This window comes from Puntigrus tetrazona, chromosome 12 (genome assembly GCF_018831695.1).
Source record: "Puntigrus tetrazona isolate hp1 chromosome 12, ASM1883169v1, whole genome shotgun sequence".
Lineage (NCBI taxonomy): Eukaryota > Metazoa > Chordata > Actinopteri > Cypriniformes > Cyprinidae > Puntigrus > Puntigrus tetrazona.
In genome coordinates this window covers 18586523-18601877 of record NC_056710.1, presented here as the reverse complement: position 1 = coordinate 18601877, position 15355 = coordinate 18586523, and the positions used below count along the sequence as shown (strand labels likewise).

General features: G+C 38.3%; 2 protein-coding genes across 22 annotated transcripts in view; both read left to right on the top strand.

Moving 5' to 3' along the window:
- The window catches only part of jakmip3 (Janus kinase and microtubule interacting protein 3), a 40653-nt gene extending 39117 nt beyond the window's left edge, over nucleotides 1–1536 (top strand). For 11 of the 20 annotated variants that reach the window (XM_043253801.1, XM_043253803.1, XM_043253802.1 and 8 more), the window contains 3 exons: nucleotides 186–251; nucleotides 437–503; nucleotides 1039–1536. In XM_043253801.1, coding sequence (XP_043109736.1) covers nucleotides 186–251; nucleotides 437–503; nucleotides 1039–1079 — 174 coding nt within the window. In that variant the 3' untranslated portion in view covers nucleotides 1080–1536. Of the gene's footprint in view, nucleotides 1–185; nucleotides 252–405; nucleotides 504–1038 lie in introns of all 20 variants that reach the window. The other 9 variants (XM_043253817.1, XM_043253816.1, XM_043253815.1 and 6 more) reach the window with 3 other exon arrangements.
- A 2942-nt stretch (nucleotides 1537–4478) lies between these two features.
- Nucleotides 4479–15355, top strand: part of dpysl4 (dihydropyrimidinase like 4) — a 12874-nt gene continuing 1997 nt past the window's right edge. The window contains exons 1-13 of one of the 2 annotated variants that reach the window (XM_043253078.1): nucleotides 4479–4841; nucleotides 9189–9277; nucleotides 10034–10218; nucleotides 11364–11528; nucleotides 11678–11739; nucleotides 12146–12226; nucleotides 12334–12402; nucleotides 12702–12822; nucleotides 12923–13079; nucleotides 14095–14236; nucleotides 14469–14639; nucleotides 14817–14996; nucleotides 15091–15262. In XM_043253078.1, the coding sequence (XP_043109013.1) occupies nucleotides 4494–4841; nucleotides 9189–9277; nucleotides 10034–10218; nucleotides 11364–11528; nucleotides 11678–11739; nucleotides 12146–12226; nucleotides 12334–12402; nucleotides 12702–12822; nucleotides 12923–13079; nucleotides 14095–14236; nucleotides 14469–14639; nucleotides 14817–14996; nucleotides 15091–15262 (1942 nt within the window). In that variant the 5' untranslated portion in view covers nucleotides 4479–4493. Of the gene's footprint in view, nucleotides 4842–5921; nucleotides 6214–9188; nucleotides 9278–10033; nucleotides 10219–11363; nucleotides 11529–11677; nucleotides 11740–12145; nucleotides 12227–12333; nucleotides 12403–12701; nucleotides 12823–12922; nucleotides 13080–14094; nucleotides 14237–14468; nucleotides 14640–14816; nucleotides 14997–15090; nucleotides 15263–15355 lie in introns of those variants that run through there. The other variant, XM_043253079.1, reaches the window with a different exon arrangement.

Here is a 15355-nt window from a genome sequence, read left to right as displayed (position 1 = left end):
GCAGCATTACACTTTGACCCGTGCATATATGTTTATATGTATTTATACTGGTCATTTCATTACGTATAGAATGTATAATTAATCATTTAACAATTAAAAAAAGCATCACGGCATGATCTTGTTCGCAGACAAACAGCTCAACTGTATATAGGTTTGGTCATTTGGTGGTTTTTCTTTCTCGTCAGAGGATAAAAGAGCTGGAGGAATGGATAGAGGCGCAGAAACGACAGATAAAGGAACTAGAAGAAAAGGTAATCATAGAAAGCCCTCAGCTACCATTTTCTGTCAAGGTCAGCACAATCTTCTCCAGTGATAGTTTTATCTAAATGTAATGTTTATTTTATTCTCTCCTCTTTGTTCCATCGTGTCGTTTTTCTGTCTTTTTGTTTTTGTTCCCATGTTCAGTTTTTATTTTTATTTTTATTTTTTTCTTTAGCTTTCATTCTTTGGTCGTAGCTCTTCCAGAAAACAGGAAACGGTGCCATACGGCTCAGTGGACTCCGGTAATACACGACAGCTACATACGTTGTAGATTATTAAGTATGATATTCTATATTACTCGTCTTCCACTTTATATGACATTGCGGCTGAAACTGTAAATATAACAAAGTTACAAAACTATGAACCGAAATACTATAGTTAGGGTAACAGCTGTTGTTACTATCGAAATCATCAACTAGAAAAAAAAAAAAAAAAAAAAAGATTGTCAGGATTTTTAAGGTTATAGTTTAAGGTTGGAGCTTTGAGGGGTTTCTGGCACGCTGCTGTTCAAAGGTTTTTGTGTCAGCTTTTGAAAATTTGTATTAAAAGAAATTAGCATAAAATTATACAGGGGTTTTAAAAAACCTTTAAAAAAGGTTTGCGTTTAAATATCATTAAATATGAAGAACTTCAAGGTTTCTGAAGGACCATTTGACAATGAAGACTGGGGTGATGATGCTGAAAACTATATGTAATAATGTTTCATAATTTTTCTATTCTGACTGTATTGGTGAGCATTGGAGACTCGGTTCCAGTGTGAATGTTGTTTTTGTTCAGCTCACAGGCCTCAAGTGTTCTTCTGTACCAGAGGAGGGTGACGCACACGTCATCGAGGGTCCCAGCCATCTCTTCTGCGCTGATACGAGACTTCAAAACTGTTCACGTCATCTCTGGAACATGGACACAGAATATGGTGCTCTCATTCTTGTGGACTCGAACTCTTTTTATCCTCCCGACCTTTTGAACTCTTTGTGTGACCTCTGTGCGTGTGGAATTTAAGGACTCTTAAATTGAAACGCTCTCTCCTTTCCCTGCTAAGCAGGTGGCGCTGGAGGCTGCTTCCCTGTGGAAGCCTGACGGAACGAGAGGTGTTACGTTCAAATCCTTCCTCCCACTGTTTACACTCACTCTGCTTCGGTTCCGGCGGCGCTCGCCCGCTCCTGTGCGTTGAGAGAAGTGGAACTGAAAGTCTAATCCTGGAATTCCAATTATGTCTGGTTTTCTAATGTACAGGAGCAGTGTTTCAAATAAATTTCTCAGAGGAAGACAGAAAAACTGCGTCTTTTGTTCGTAGAAAATAAAGCGGCAGTGAATTCTAAAGTACGAACGTACCTCTGAGCTCAAGGGAAGGTAAGCTTGATTTGGACATGCTTTGAATGTGCTTTGTTGTGTGCATAAAGCAATAAAAAAATACGTAATATTTATAATATATTAGCATAAATATATTAGCATTATATATTAGCATATATTTATTATGTAGTATTTTGTCATTACAGTGAAGAGAGTATTTTACAACATTAGCAATAATACACATTTTTTAATAGTAATACTTTATATATAGTACCTTTGCTTAATTTATTAATAATAATAATTGTAAAAAAAATATATATATATATATAAATATATATTATATATATATATAATATATATACACACATATATACATACACACACACACACATATATGTGTGTGTGTGTGTATATATATATATATATATACACATAGATATATATATATATATATATTTTAAACTGACTCAGATGGTCTTTAATGTTAGCAACAGCTCTGTCAGTAGAGGGCGCTACAGAGCAGTGAATAATTTAGAATAAAAAGTTTGAAATGCTGTATTTGAGCTCTCTGAATTTCTAGAGAAATACTTAATTGTCTAGAAGTACATTTCAAAAGGTTACTGAAGATGCGACAATGAGGTCTTGCACATACCTCGAGCAGACCTTTTAAGTTGCTGAGCTCATACATTTTCCTGTCTGGTCAAATTCAGCCCTGCCATGAACGAGAGCGATAGCAAAGGAGGGAGAGGAGATAGTGGTAAAATCTAGGTTTTCCGCCTCTGGCTGCTTCTTCCATCTCGCTCCGTAACATCTAGCAACTAAGAAATGCCACAGCCTTACAATCAAAGAGAAACCCAGGAAGCGGAAGGCTCCGGAATACGGGCTGCAGCTCACAGATACCCAGGAGTCCTTTGTGCTTTCAGAAATAAGGAAATGAAAATAGATGTCTTTTACGATCTGCTTAACTACATAACGTGCAGGAAAACCCATTTCAGCTGCGGGATGTGAATTTAAAAAGAGCGTTTGATATGGAAATAAACAACGTGTTTAGTTTATTCACGCGTGCGCTAAAACTGGTTACAAATTTACGATTGCCCTGTTTTTAGAGTTTCGTTGCACAGCAGTTGAGGATATGTTTTATAGATCCGTTTAGATAGCACGCACGAAAGAAGTGGTGAAATCATCTCTCTGGTCAGGTATGAACGGAGATTGATCATGTATCTGTTATATTAGATGACATGCAAGCCCTCTTTCATCGGGGCTATTGTTAGACTGCAGCCATTGTGCTTTTATGTGATCCATTCTGGCTGCATGGTGTTTTAATGCGTTGTTTCCCAGAGGCATTCAGCATATGGAGCAGGAACACTCTCCTTTGGGCACATCTTCAAGCCTCCAGATGGACTTTCCCAGATCTCCACATGCACAGATGAGACCAGACACACTGTAAACGACATCTGCAAGCACTTGGTCTGTTTAGCATCTGTCTGGTTAGCGTGAAATTGCAATACTTATAATCACTGATGGATTAGAGTAGGCTAAAAAGAGACTTGAATGCACTGCTTATAATAACAATAGTTTCGCATTATACCCCCTATCTTCATCATGCCATAAACAGACAAGCGGTGACCAGTGATATGTGAGATGTAGGGAAAAATGGGCATTTTAAGATTTAAGTGCAATTTAATGCACTCATGCAGGTTTAGTACTTTTTGAAAACCTTTATTCGAAACTTATATTGCATTTGTTTTTAATGCATTTAAAATGCTTACATCTAATACGATAATAGGTTTAAGAGCAGTTTCCTTTTCCCAGTATTAGTACTGATTCTGTATGAAAATCATGCATGCAATACGATTTCCTGAAAGCAATATAAGTTGCTGACTTGTGTAAATGATTTAAGCAGCACTAATAAATGAACAAAAGACTGCTCTGAAACCTATATTTATTTGTATTATTTTGAATGCATAAGCAGTGTGTCGAGATAATGTAACCACATATGACAAGGTGTTTTTGATCACTCTTATACTTTTATACCACTTTCATGACCTGATGTTAATCTATAGTTATATTTGTATGACTGCTAGAATAATCAAAATAGACAGACAGATAGATAGATAGATAGATAGATAGATAGATAGATAGATAGATAGATAGCAGATAGATGGATAGATAGATAGATAGCAGATAGATAGATAGATAGCAGATGGATGGATAGATGGATGGATAGATGGATGGATAGATGGATGGATAGATGGATGGATAGATGGATGGATAGATAGATAGATAGATAGATAGATAGATAGATAGATAAACAGATAAACACAGACAGACAGATAGATAGATTGATAGATAGATAAACAGACAGACAGATAGATAGATAGCGGATAGATGGATAGATAGATAGATAAACACAGACAGACAGATAGATAGATAGATAGATAAACACAGACAGACAGACAGACAGATAGATAGATAGATAGATAGATAGATAGATAGATAGATAGATAGATAGAGATAGATAGATAGATAGATAGATAAACATAGATAGATAGATAGATAGATAGATAGATAGATAAACACAGATAGATAGATAGATAGATAGATAGATAGATAGATAGATAGATAGATAGATAGATAGATTTTATTCTTGAGACTTGTTGACTTCATTTTCAAGAGAACCAAAACTGTTTCATTTTAATCCCCTCCTCCTGTGAATGAGATTATCTGAACAGATTCCGAATAAGACTGATTCTCTCTGAATTGACTGTTTGTAAAAATATCGATGTACCTTCATCTCGAGGGAGCTCGTGTCTTTCCTAATCCAGTGAGTGGAGGATTTCAGCACCACGCCTCTGTGGACAGCTCCTATAACAGCACCTGTCTCTCTCTCTCATCACCGGCTCAGAGATTCCTCAAGCAGGCTCCCCATTTCTCCCCGAGCCATGGCCGAGAGAAGACTCCTTCCCCAGGAGGATGACCAGGGATCCCTGCTGTCCAGACTGGGCACCGACAGCCCTAAACCCCGGGTGAAGTTCGGAGGGATGTTCTGCAACATCGAAGGAGCTTTTGAGAACAAGACCTTGAATTTCGAGTCGTACAGCCCCGGTTCCGCCAGGAGAAACCCTCGGGGACGGGTGGACGATCAGAGGGACGGTTTCAGCGACACGTCGAGCACGAGCGACTTCAGCAGCGTGAGTCAAACCGATCGGAGCCGAACGTCGTGCGGTCCACAGGGTCAGACCCTCGTTTATCCCGCCGGACCCGGGCGCGCGCAGAACGGGCGACGAGAGGTAACCGCTCCTGTTGCTCACGTGCAGATTACAACTCTCACTACACTTTAGAGGATGCTGGCTTGTAGCCGCTTAAGAATAGAACTCTTAACTTAAAGTGAGTTAATTTGTGCAATTTTTTTTTAAATAGTATAGAGTGCTCTAGTTTCCGCCTCGCCATGGGTGCAGGATAGGGTGTGCATATTTGTTTCAAAGCTTTATAATTAAAAAAAAAAACATAATTATTTGCTTGTGTATATATACATATACAGGCTATCTATCTATCTACGTGTGTATATATATATATATATATATATATATATGTACATATATGTACATATACATAATTCACAAGAGGTTTAGACACGTTAGTTGTGATAAGTGTGGAATAACAGTCACATCTGGACTATTAAAAAAATGACTAATGCTGTGATGATATGTATTTTAACCATTCGGGCTTGCGTTCAAAATGAAATACCTGATTATGATTATGAATTCAAACAGCTGTTTTACATTTTATATGAAATATTTATTTGTACTGTAGTAGACATGGGGTGTGCTTTTTGTGTGTGTGTGTGTGTGTGTGTGTGTGTGTGTGTGTGTGTGTGTGTGTGTGTGTGTGTGTTTGTTTACTAAAAAAAATATATATTTTTATAATATAAAAAAAAATATATATATTTTTTTTGTCACGCAATCGTGTAGCCGTTTTGTTTGCACCTGAAAAATAGTTAAATAAAAAAATCGCGCACCAGTGGGTTTATTTACATTTTCCTTCTTACACGGGGAGAAAAACTGAAACGCTCATGAATTTGAAGTAAATTTAAAAAAACCTAAGAAACCAATAGGCTAGTCAGAGTAGAAAGACGATTTTTGATTCCTGTAGCTTTCCACTTGACACCCAGGGTATATATATATATATATATATATATATATATACAGTTTTAAAACTGTGTTGTTGTTGTTTTTTTTGGGTTTTTTTTAAGAATACCACTCTTAACTCACTATTAAATGAGTTAATTAGTGGAAGTTCAGGGTGTTTTTTGAAGTAGTATATAGCCTCTCCCTGGGTGCAGGACAGGGTGTGAATACTAAAGCAGCAGATGGTGAGCAGACACGCACGGAGGGGTGGGGGCTCCGCAGGGCTTTTGTCTTCTTCAGTGACTATTGAACCCCGGTAATCTTAAACTAAATTACACCCCGATCCGCGACACCCGTCCGCGCGCGCGGCCGCTGCGCCTTTATTCTGACGTGAGCGCAGATCCGATCATCATCATCACCACCATCATCACCCTCCTCATCGTCAGTCCTCCCGGCTCGCGATCTCGCAAATCAGAGCTGCTCCCAGACCGGTGCCATGTCTTTCCAAGGCAAGAAGAGCAACCCTCGCGTGACGGTAAGAAATGTTAGCGATTGAAACCCGAGGCTGCGGTAACGGAGGCGGTGATGTTGAGGAGGATGGTTTTATTGTGCAGTCGAGGGTGAGCCTCCGCCGCCGCCGGCAACAACCTGCTGTCCTCCGAACGCTGCTGAGAAAGCCGGTGAACGTTTAAGAGCTGCACTAATGCATGCAACGATGTGACAAATGTAGATGTAGCAAACGCTGCTCCGGCGTTAATGTGTTTAATCTGCCATGGCGGCGGCACCGGCACCGGCGGCTTATTCCCGGTCTCTCGTGTCCATTGTGTCTTTTATTCATTCACGTCGGCTCGGAAACGGCCGGTGAGACGTCTATAAATATAAAACGCCATAGACAGGTTTGCGTTATGCTTTCGGTGGTGAGAGTCGCTGCACCGTTTACGTACATTGCGCAAAATGTCAGAATTTCGCGCACGTCGCGAGCGTTGAAGTCTTTTCTCCGGCCTAGACATGTGTCTGGGGGCCCAGCCCATGAGCCCCGGCCCCGGCCCCTGGAGAACATTACGGGAAGGGGTTTTCGTTAACATAAAGGCCTGCTTCACAGACTGTAACGGTGCGTGCCGATGTAGCTATTGGCAGGTTGAGATATGAAAATCTGTTTTGTTGATGTAAAGCATGCTAATATTAGCACAATGAAAGACCACTAAATTGGCCTGTCCAGCAGCTGGGTCAGTAATTACAGAAGACACACACAGTGCGGCACACACACTTCAACTATAAGGCAAAACGGGAATAGTTCAAATAAAATAAATTGTGCAAATGTGTGGGAATTTCCCTCCAGATGGTTTTACTACATTAGTACAAAAAATGACTTTTTGTAGGCTGTGTACTTTTAACTGTATCTCTGTTAGTAAAACTAAACAAATAAACCCTGTTAACGCTTTATTTTTTCTTGCATTTAAACTAATGATTTTGGAATTATTTTTGTAGATTGAAATAATTATATTTTTTATTTGTGCCATATTTTAGGTTTTATTCATATTTTCTTTTTATATAGCATTTAATATAAATTAATATAATCTATTTTTAAATATTAATCGATTAATTGGAATAATTATTTTTTATTTGCGTCATATTTTACATTTTATTTTCTTTTTATATAACATTTAATATAAATTAATATAATCTATTTTTAAATATTAATAGATTCATTGGAATAATTATATTTTTTATTTGCGTCATATTTTACATTTTATTCGTATTTTCTTTTATATAGCATTTATGACATTACTGAGAAAAACTTTTTTTGACATAGTTAACTGTAGCTGTGTTAAAGCAGTTTCTAATCATAGCTGCGACCAAGAATGCAATATATATTCTTTTACACTGTTTTTTGCTTAAAAAATAACTTTGAAGGTGTTTTTAAGGGGTTTACATAATTCCATTAATAATTGCTTTTTAAATTTTTTACCATGAATGTTACGTATTACCTTGTCGCACGTAAAACAATATTCTGAAAAGTTAATAAAATTGATGTTAATATAGTTTATACTCATTTATTTTAAAAAAACACCCACTATGTTACAGTAAAATTAAATTAAATTAAGTAGCAAAATTAGCATTATTTTACCATTTGGACACAAAAACAAAAATTCTTACAGTAGCAAACGTGATGTGGTGTTACAGTGTATGCTTTACAAAACAACAATGACCCAAAGACAGTAAAAGGCTTGATAGGCGAGGATTCATCCATGTGCACCGCAGGAGCGAGAAAGCCCAGAAAAAGGCTGCTGTTAGTACGGCCAAATTGGATCCAATTCCCTTCCGCACAATTTGGCGTTGCCGCCCGACCGCTGGAGTCCCCTGTCTGACCCACATTAAATCCACAGAAACACGCGCACTCGGCATCATGACTTCGATTCTGAAACATCTGCATCACTAAATATAAAGCGATGACTGAGAATAATAATTGCATGTTCATGCAGCGTTTAATAACACACTCCTATAAGTCTTTACTAAAGGTTTTCGTGACGGGTCGTCCTGGCGTTACTCGCTGTATCCCAGACCCCTCGCTGTCTGTCTCCTCGAGCAACGTTGTGGCCCAGATTCGGAAATTCTCGGCAGGGATTTTGGCATCGATGGGCCGCCCGTGGAAGTGTCACACCGCATTAGAGTGAAGCCCTTTGGGTCGCACACCACCCCGGAGCTGCGAATGTGGTGAAAGACCCTTAAAGCGGAATTCTAGAAAAGTTGCTTTTACTTCTGCCTTTATTTAGCCGTGTCTGGTTAGGCTTCGCGGGTCGAGGTTGGCACTGTCTAGCATTGACGTGAATGGTGTTTCGTGACCCAACAGGCCCAGTTGCTTGGCGTAGATCCATGCCGGGGGGAACGGACAGGCGGTGCTCTCCTGGATTATCAGAAACGGTGCAAGAAAAAGGGAAAAGTATCAGTTGCTGTGAATTGATGCAAAACAACAGCGGTCATGCATGAATAATAAAGTAAATAGAAAAGTGTTGTTACAGATGAATGGAGTTGCCTGTTATCTTTCTTTTGTGTTCTCTGTCTGGGTTCTTGAATGTCTGGTTTTTTAATGATATAATCTCTCTGATTAGCTCCTTAAAGAACGCTGCGTATTGCATAGGAGGATTTGCATGCATTATACAGCTCTTTGTGCTTTGAAATCACTCTATATCTACAGCCGACGCTCTCTGGAACTGGGTCAGCAAGGTTTCAGAGAAAATCAAAGCGTTTTAGTCAGATATAATGATCTTTCGGGTATCTTGAAGCTGGGTGTCTCAAATTCCTGATGTCAGTGATGGCAAACCTGTGTTAAAGTTAGAATTATGTATTATGCAATTTTTTCTTCTTCTAATTTTTATGTTCCTTGGATGGGTGAGCAAATTCTAACAGTATATTCATTTGCAATGAATAATCACTTTGAAGTTACATCGCTTACAACTTTTGAAATAACACGATGAAGTCATTGTCTTTTTATGTTTTTTTTCTCCACAGAGTGATAAACTCATCATTAAAGGTGGAAAAATCGTAAATGATGACCAGTCATTTTATGCTGACATTTACATTGAAGATGGAACCATTAAGTAAGATTTTATTATTTCATTCAAAGCTTTACATTTAAAAATGATTTCGATTCAGGGTTGCCAGGTCTGCATTACAAAACTGTCCCAAGGGCAAATCAAAAATAACCAAGTGAGACTAGCCTTCTTAAGATTTCATTATTTTAAAAATCTGCATAATAAGCATTAAAACTTTTAAATAAATTCTATACTTTACAATCAATATAGATCATTTTATTTTGTATTGCAATTATATTATATTGAGGGTTGCCAGGTCTGCAAAATAAAAAAAAAAAAAGTCCAAAAACATTCTAACTTTTGAAATAACACAGTTACCTAAAGTCATATTTTATTAAAGGTGGAAAGATTGTAAATGACAACAGTAACATTTTAAAACATTTAAAAAGTTTATCTATTTATTGTAATTGATATTAAATCATAATTGCCTAATGACCCTATCCTAAATATCAATTTTCAAAACATACCACATGCCTAGTTTACATTTACTCTAATACAATGTAAACATTAAAATCATAAACAGTCTGCATTCATTAAGGCTCCTCTAAGATTTATTTTTGGTAGAAATTAAAATATTAAATTTAAATTAAATATAAATTTAAATTAAAATAATAAATGGCTTCAATTTAAAAGTAGCCCTGATTTTGACAATCCTGATTTATATATATATATAAAAAAATTTTTTTTTTTTTTAAGCATCCAAGTCAGTTTGATGAGGGACATCACAAGCAATCTGTACTGATTTCTTATTGTGGAACGCAGGCAGATTGGTGAGAACCTCATCGTACCAACTGGTGTGAAGACGGTGGATGCCTACGGACACATCGTGATCCCGGGAGGCATCGATGTGAACACCTGTCTACAGGCCCCTCACCTGGGCATGACTCCGGCAGACGACTTCTATCATGGCACCAGAGCTGCTCTGGCAGGAGGAACCACCATGATCAGTAGGTCTTCACATCTTACAGAAAGACGTACAGTAGTTATCAGATCGTTAAACTCTGAACGGGAATCTCGTGGGACAGAGAGGAGGGTCTCTGCTAGAAAGTGTGTGTGTGTTGTACAGTATTAGGGCACAGGAGCTTGTCGGCTCTCATAAAATCAGCTGAATTGGGGTCAGAGCGCTGTCACTGTCTGTTCTCTTCTCCTCTGCTCAACTTTCCTCAGCTGCTGCGCTGCTATGGAGTCATTTAGGACACAGAACTCATTGTGCTTAAACGCATTATTTTAAGTTACAGTGAGCCACGAAACAAAACTTGACTGACGTTTTAAACAATCAGAGTTTGGGTGTATTTAGCAAATGAATATCAAACATTTACCCCCTCGAGATTTGCATGTGATGTTGCTTTTATGCAAACAAGAAACAAGTTAGTATTGAGTAAATGACATAATACTTAAAATATATAGAGCTCTTCAAAGTAAACGTCTACTGGTTGTGCATGGTATATACCAGACAAGACATCCAGAGCTTTTACAGCAATTTACAATGTGAAAATAACTACTTTTATTTTGGTTTTTCACAGTTTTTAATCACATTTTGCTGTATTTTTGTCCATGCAGCTACTTAGGGTTCACAGGGTTCACATCCTTGAATCAAGATCTATTTGCTTGAGATGATCAGAATGAAATTATGATGCCTTGTTAAGTTAAGTGAGTTTATGTTTAAAACAAGAAGCGGCATCTGTCGTTAGGGTATGTTTAAAAAGCTTTTTATTTCATAAGCAAATTAAAATCACTTGGAAGTTGTATTTTCAAACGTTTCAAACTCTTCTATAATTTTTCTATACTTGAAATGTCTTACTTTTAATGTCCCACGGTCTCTTAAGCATAAGCAGCTTTAAAAAGTCCATGCATAATAATGGAAGAATTAGAACAAAAAAGTTACAGCATCCCAGACTGCTGTCGTATCTTGAAATATTGTCAGCTGCCCATTTATGATCACGAGCATTTAACGCAAGAGTCTGTTTTAAAGGGACAGTCCACCAACAAATGACTATTCTGTCATCATTTACCTGGGTTCGGAGCAGCTTGAGGGTGAGCGAATGTCATCTTGAAGCGTGTTTTCAATCGTTATTCTCTGCTCATCTTTCAGTCGACCATGTTGTGCCTGAACCGGGAACTAGTTTACTGGCGGCGTATGACCAGTGGAGGGATACGGCGGACAAGAGGTCGTGCTGTGATTACTCTCTGCACATCGACATCACTCGCTGGCATGATGGGCTGTTTGAGGAACTGGAGTCTCTGGTCAAAGATAAAGGTGATGTGAGATTTCAGGTGTGACTTTGATATTTTTTTTGCTTTCTGCGTTACTAGGTTTTCTCATTTCTTTTTAACCCTTGAAAACACCTTCAGCTGCAAAACTAGAAATGACTTCATAAAACACAATTCTGCTTATTTTTGTTTTAGGCGTCAACTCCTTCCTGATCTACATGGCTTATAAGGACAGGTATCAGAGCTCTGATACGCAGGTAAATAAAATGCTGAAAATAAAGTGAACGATCACACTGCAGTTCAAAAGCACGGGTCTCACCAAGGAACAAAAACTCTGTAAAATCAGAAATATCCTGCAATATCATTACAATTGAATATAAAATAAAATGTAATTTATTCCCGCGATGCAAAGCTGAATTCACAGTATCTCAAAAATCATAATAATACGTTACTCTAGGAACATTTCTCATGTTAATAATGTTGAAAATAGCTGTGCTGCTTAATATTTTTGCAGAAATTTCAGTATTTCGTTGAAGTTTAATAATATAGATATGTTTTTAATGTCACTTTAAATCTTTTAATGCATCCTTGCTAAACAAAAGTATTAATTTGTTTAAAAAAAAAACGTTTTCGAAATTTTTAACGGACTCTTTGTGTCTGTAGATCTATGAGATGTTTAGCGCCATGAGGGAACTGGGCGCCATCGCACAGGTTCACGCTGAAAACGGCGACATCATTGAGGAGGTAAACCTAGAGGACTTCCGTTGCTAATGCATTTCTACTCCAACTGTCCAGAAATATACCAGTTACTCTTCTCCTCCATACTTGAATGGTTTTGTTTGTCACCTCAGGAACAGAAGAAGCTTTTGGATCTGGGAATCACTGGTCCAGAAGGACACGTCCTGAGCCACCCGGAGGAGGTTAGTCCTAAAGCGCCCGCGTTATGGGTTATGAAAGGTTCTCATTTCGGTTTTGGGAGTCGCAAAAAAACAGGCTCACGTGCATGCAAACACTTTCATAATATGTATCTATATTGACCTTATTTGTTGAACGACTCCCAAACGAATTCAACAATTTCAAAGCATTTAAAGCAGTGTGAACTTTTAAACAGCACCTAGTGCCAAAAGGCGCATAGACGCAGCCGCCATGTTGGAATGTCTTATTTGACGATGATTTCAACGATTCAGTGTTTTAATTTACTTCCGCTGCTCTTCTCCAGGTGGAGACCGAGGCTGTGTACCGAGCCATCACCATTGCTAAACAGGCCAACTGCCCTCTCTACGTCACAAAGGTGATGAGCAAACCAGCTGCTGACGTCATCGCCAAGGCCAGGAAAAAGGGTGCGAGAGTTAAAAGCGCTCTACAATTGTTTTACACGTTTGTGTGTGCTTTTACAGTACGTGTTTAAAATGCAAATGTTGTTTGCGAATTGGTTTTCAGGCATGGTTATCTATGGAGAACCAATCGCGGCGGGCCTGGGCGCGGACGGATCGCACTACTGGAGCAAAAACTGGGCCAAAGCTGCTGCATTTGTCATGTCTCCTCCGCTCAGCCCCGATACGAGCACGCCGGATTACCTCAGCTCACTGCTGTCCTGGTGAGCGGCTAAAATCATGCCAAAAAACAGCTTTTCAGCAACTTACTCTACATAGAAAGATTAGAGATTACGCCTTTTGCAAGGCTGCAAATATAACATGCAGGAAACACCGTAATATCTTGAAATATCATTTGAAATATCTTTCTATTTTGAAATGTTTTGAAATATGATTTATTGTTCAAAGCTGAATTGTCAATATTATTATTCCAGTCTTCAGGGTCACATCTTTCTAATATCCTGATTCGGTGCTCATTGTATCAGTGCTAAAAAGATTTGATATTTCACATTTTTGTGGAAACTATTTTGTCAACTTTTGTTGTATTCATATATACGTTGTTACATATGACCCTCAAATATATGCACACATCCATATACACAAATGTCACAATATAACAACTGATATATATATATATATATATATATATATATATATATATATATATATATATATATATATACATATATATACATATATATATACATACATATATATACATATATATACATATATATACATATATATATACATATATATATATATATATATATATATATATATATATACATATATATACATATACATATATGATGCTTAAAAGCTTAAAAAACAGATTTACTCTACTTGCATCTTTTTCGGCATCAAGAAAAATACAATAGACAGTGAAAAATTGGCACTAAAAATAACTGCATGGGGAGTTATTTTTGCTGCTGACCTTATTGCACATGCATTTGTAGGAATTTCCATTTTGCATGCCACATTTATGGAAGAAAAGTACTTAATCACGCGAGGTGATTTACTAAGGTTTGCGGACGTCAGTTAACTGCCGTTTGTGCCATTATTTAACACCTCCTCTCCGCTTGTTTCAACCTACACTGCGTTTGTCATTACGGAAAAGATCTTACTGCATCTTTGCGCATTCTGTTGCTTTTTGTCACTAAACTGCGCGCAAAGCAGTCTCTGTGCAGAACATCCTCAGAAAGCATTACACTTACTGAGCGTCATGAACTGTTTCAGTGGGGATCTTCAGCTGACGGCCAGCGCTCACTGCACCTTCACCACGGCACAGAAAGCTGTCGGAAAGGACGACTTCACCTTCATCCCAGAAGGGACTAATGGCATCGAGGAGCGCATGAGCATCGTCTGGGACAAAGCTGTGGTCCGTCTCAAAATACAGTCTTTCTCAAATAAATAAAAAAACAGCACGTTCAAGATGTTCAAAACTATTAAAAAAACCATGCAGCTTTAAAGTTGACATTTTTTATCCTCTGTTAGGCATTATGTCATGAAATTGCAGGTCAGAGCATGAACGAGCATGATGCGATTTTTGCTTATATGTGACTGCTCATTATCTTATTAGCAGTCTGCAATGATGTTTTATTCTCACATAGGCAACAGGTAAAATGGATGAGAACGATTTTGTTGCGGTAACGAGCACAAACGCTGCCAAAATCTTCAACCTGTACCCCCGGAAAGGCCGAATCGCTGTCGGATCGGATGCTGACGTTGTTATCTGGAACACGAAGGAGACGAAAATCTTCTCTGCCAAATCTCACAACCTGGTATGGGAATTTGATCTTTCAACGGGGAAGAAAAGATAACTTATTAGTGATGTTTGTCATTTTTCAACTATTGGTTTAGAATGGAATCCAACTGAAGTCATCAGAACTCAATGAATCCATGGGAATGTTTGTTGAAGTGAAATGTCAGACCCCTTCTCCGTCTTTGTTCCGACTCAGACCGTGGAGGTGAATATCTTTGAGGGAATGGAGTGCCGAGGTTTCCCCGTGGTGGTCATCAGTCAGGGCAGGATCGTTCTGGAGGACGGGAATCTCAATGCGACGGAAGGGTCGGGCCGCTTCGTCCCCAGGAAAGCCTATCCAGACTTTGTCTACAAGAGAATCAAGGCCCGAGGCAGGGTGAGAACGTCTCTGTGTGATCATGAAAACCAGTTCTCCCTCACACACAGAATCTTTTGATCACTTTCGTAATTTATTTATTTTTTTTTTGTAGATGGCCGATGCTCGTGGTGTTCCTAGAGGAAACTATGATGGCCCCGTTCATGATGTCATCAGTATGACCAAGTCTGTACCAGCCACTCCCACCACTAGAGGGCCCTCATGTCCGGGAAAGACCCCACTGGGGCCGGCGAGAAACCTGCACCAATCTGGGTTCACTTTATCTGGTAAGCACCTCTGACTTAGCTGTATTCTAAAACAAAAAATAATAATTTTCTCCACAAAGTATTTGTTTTGCTTTGAACATTATTCATTTATAT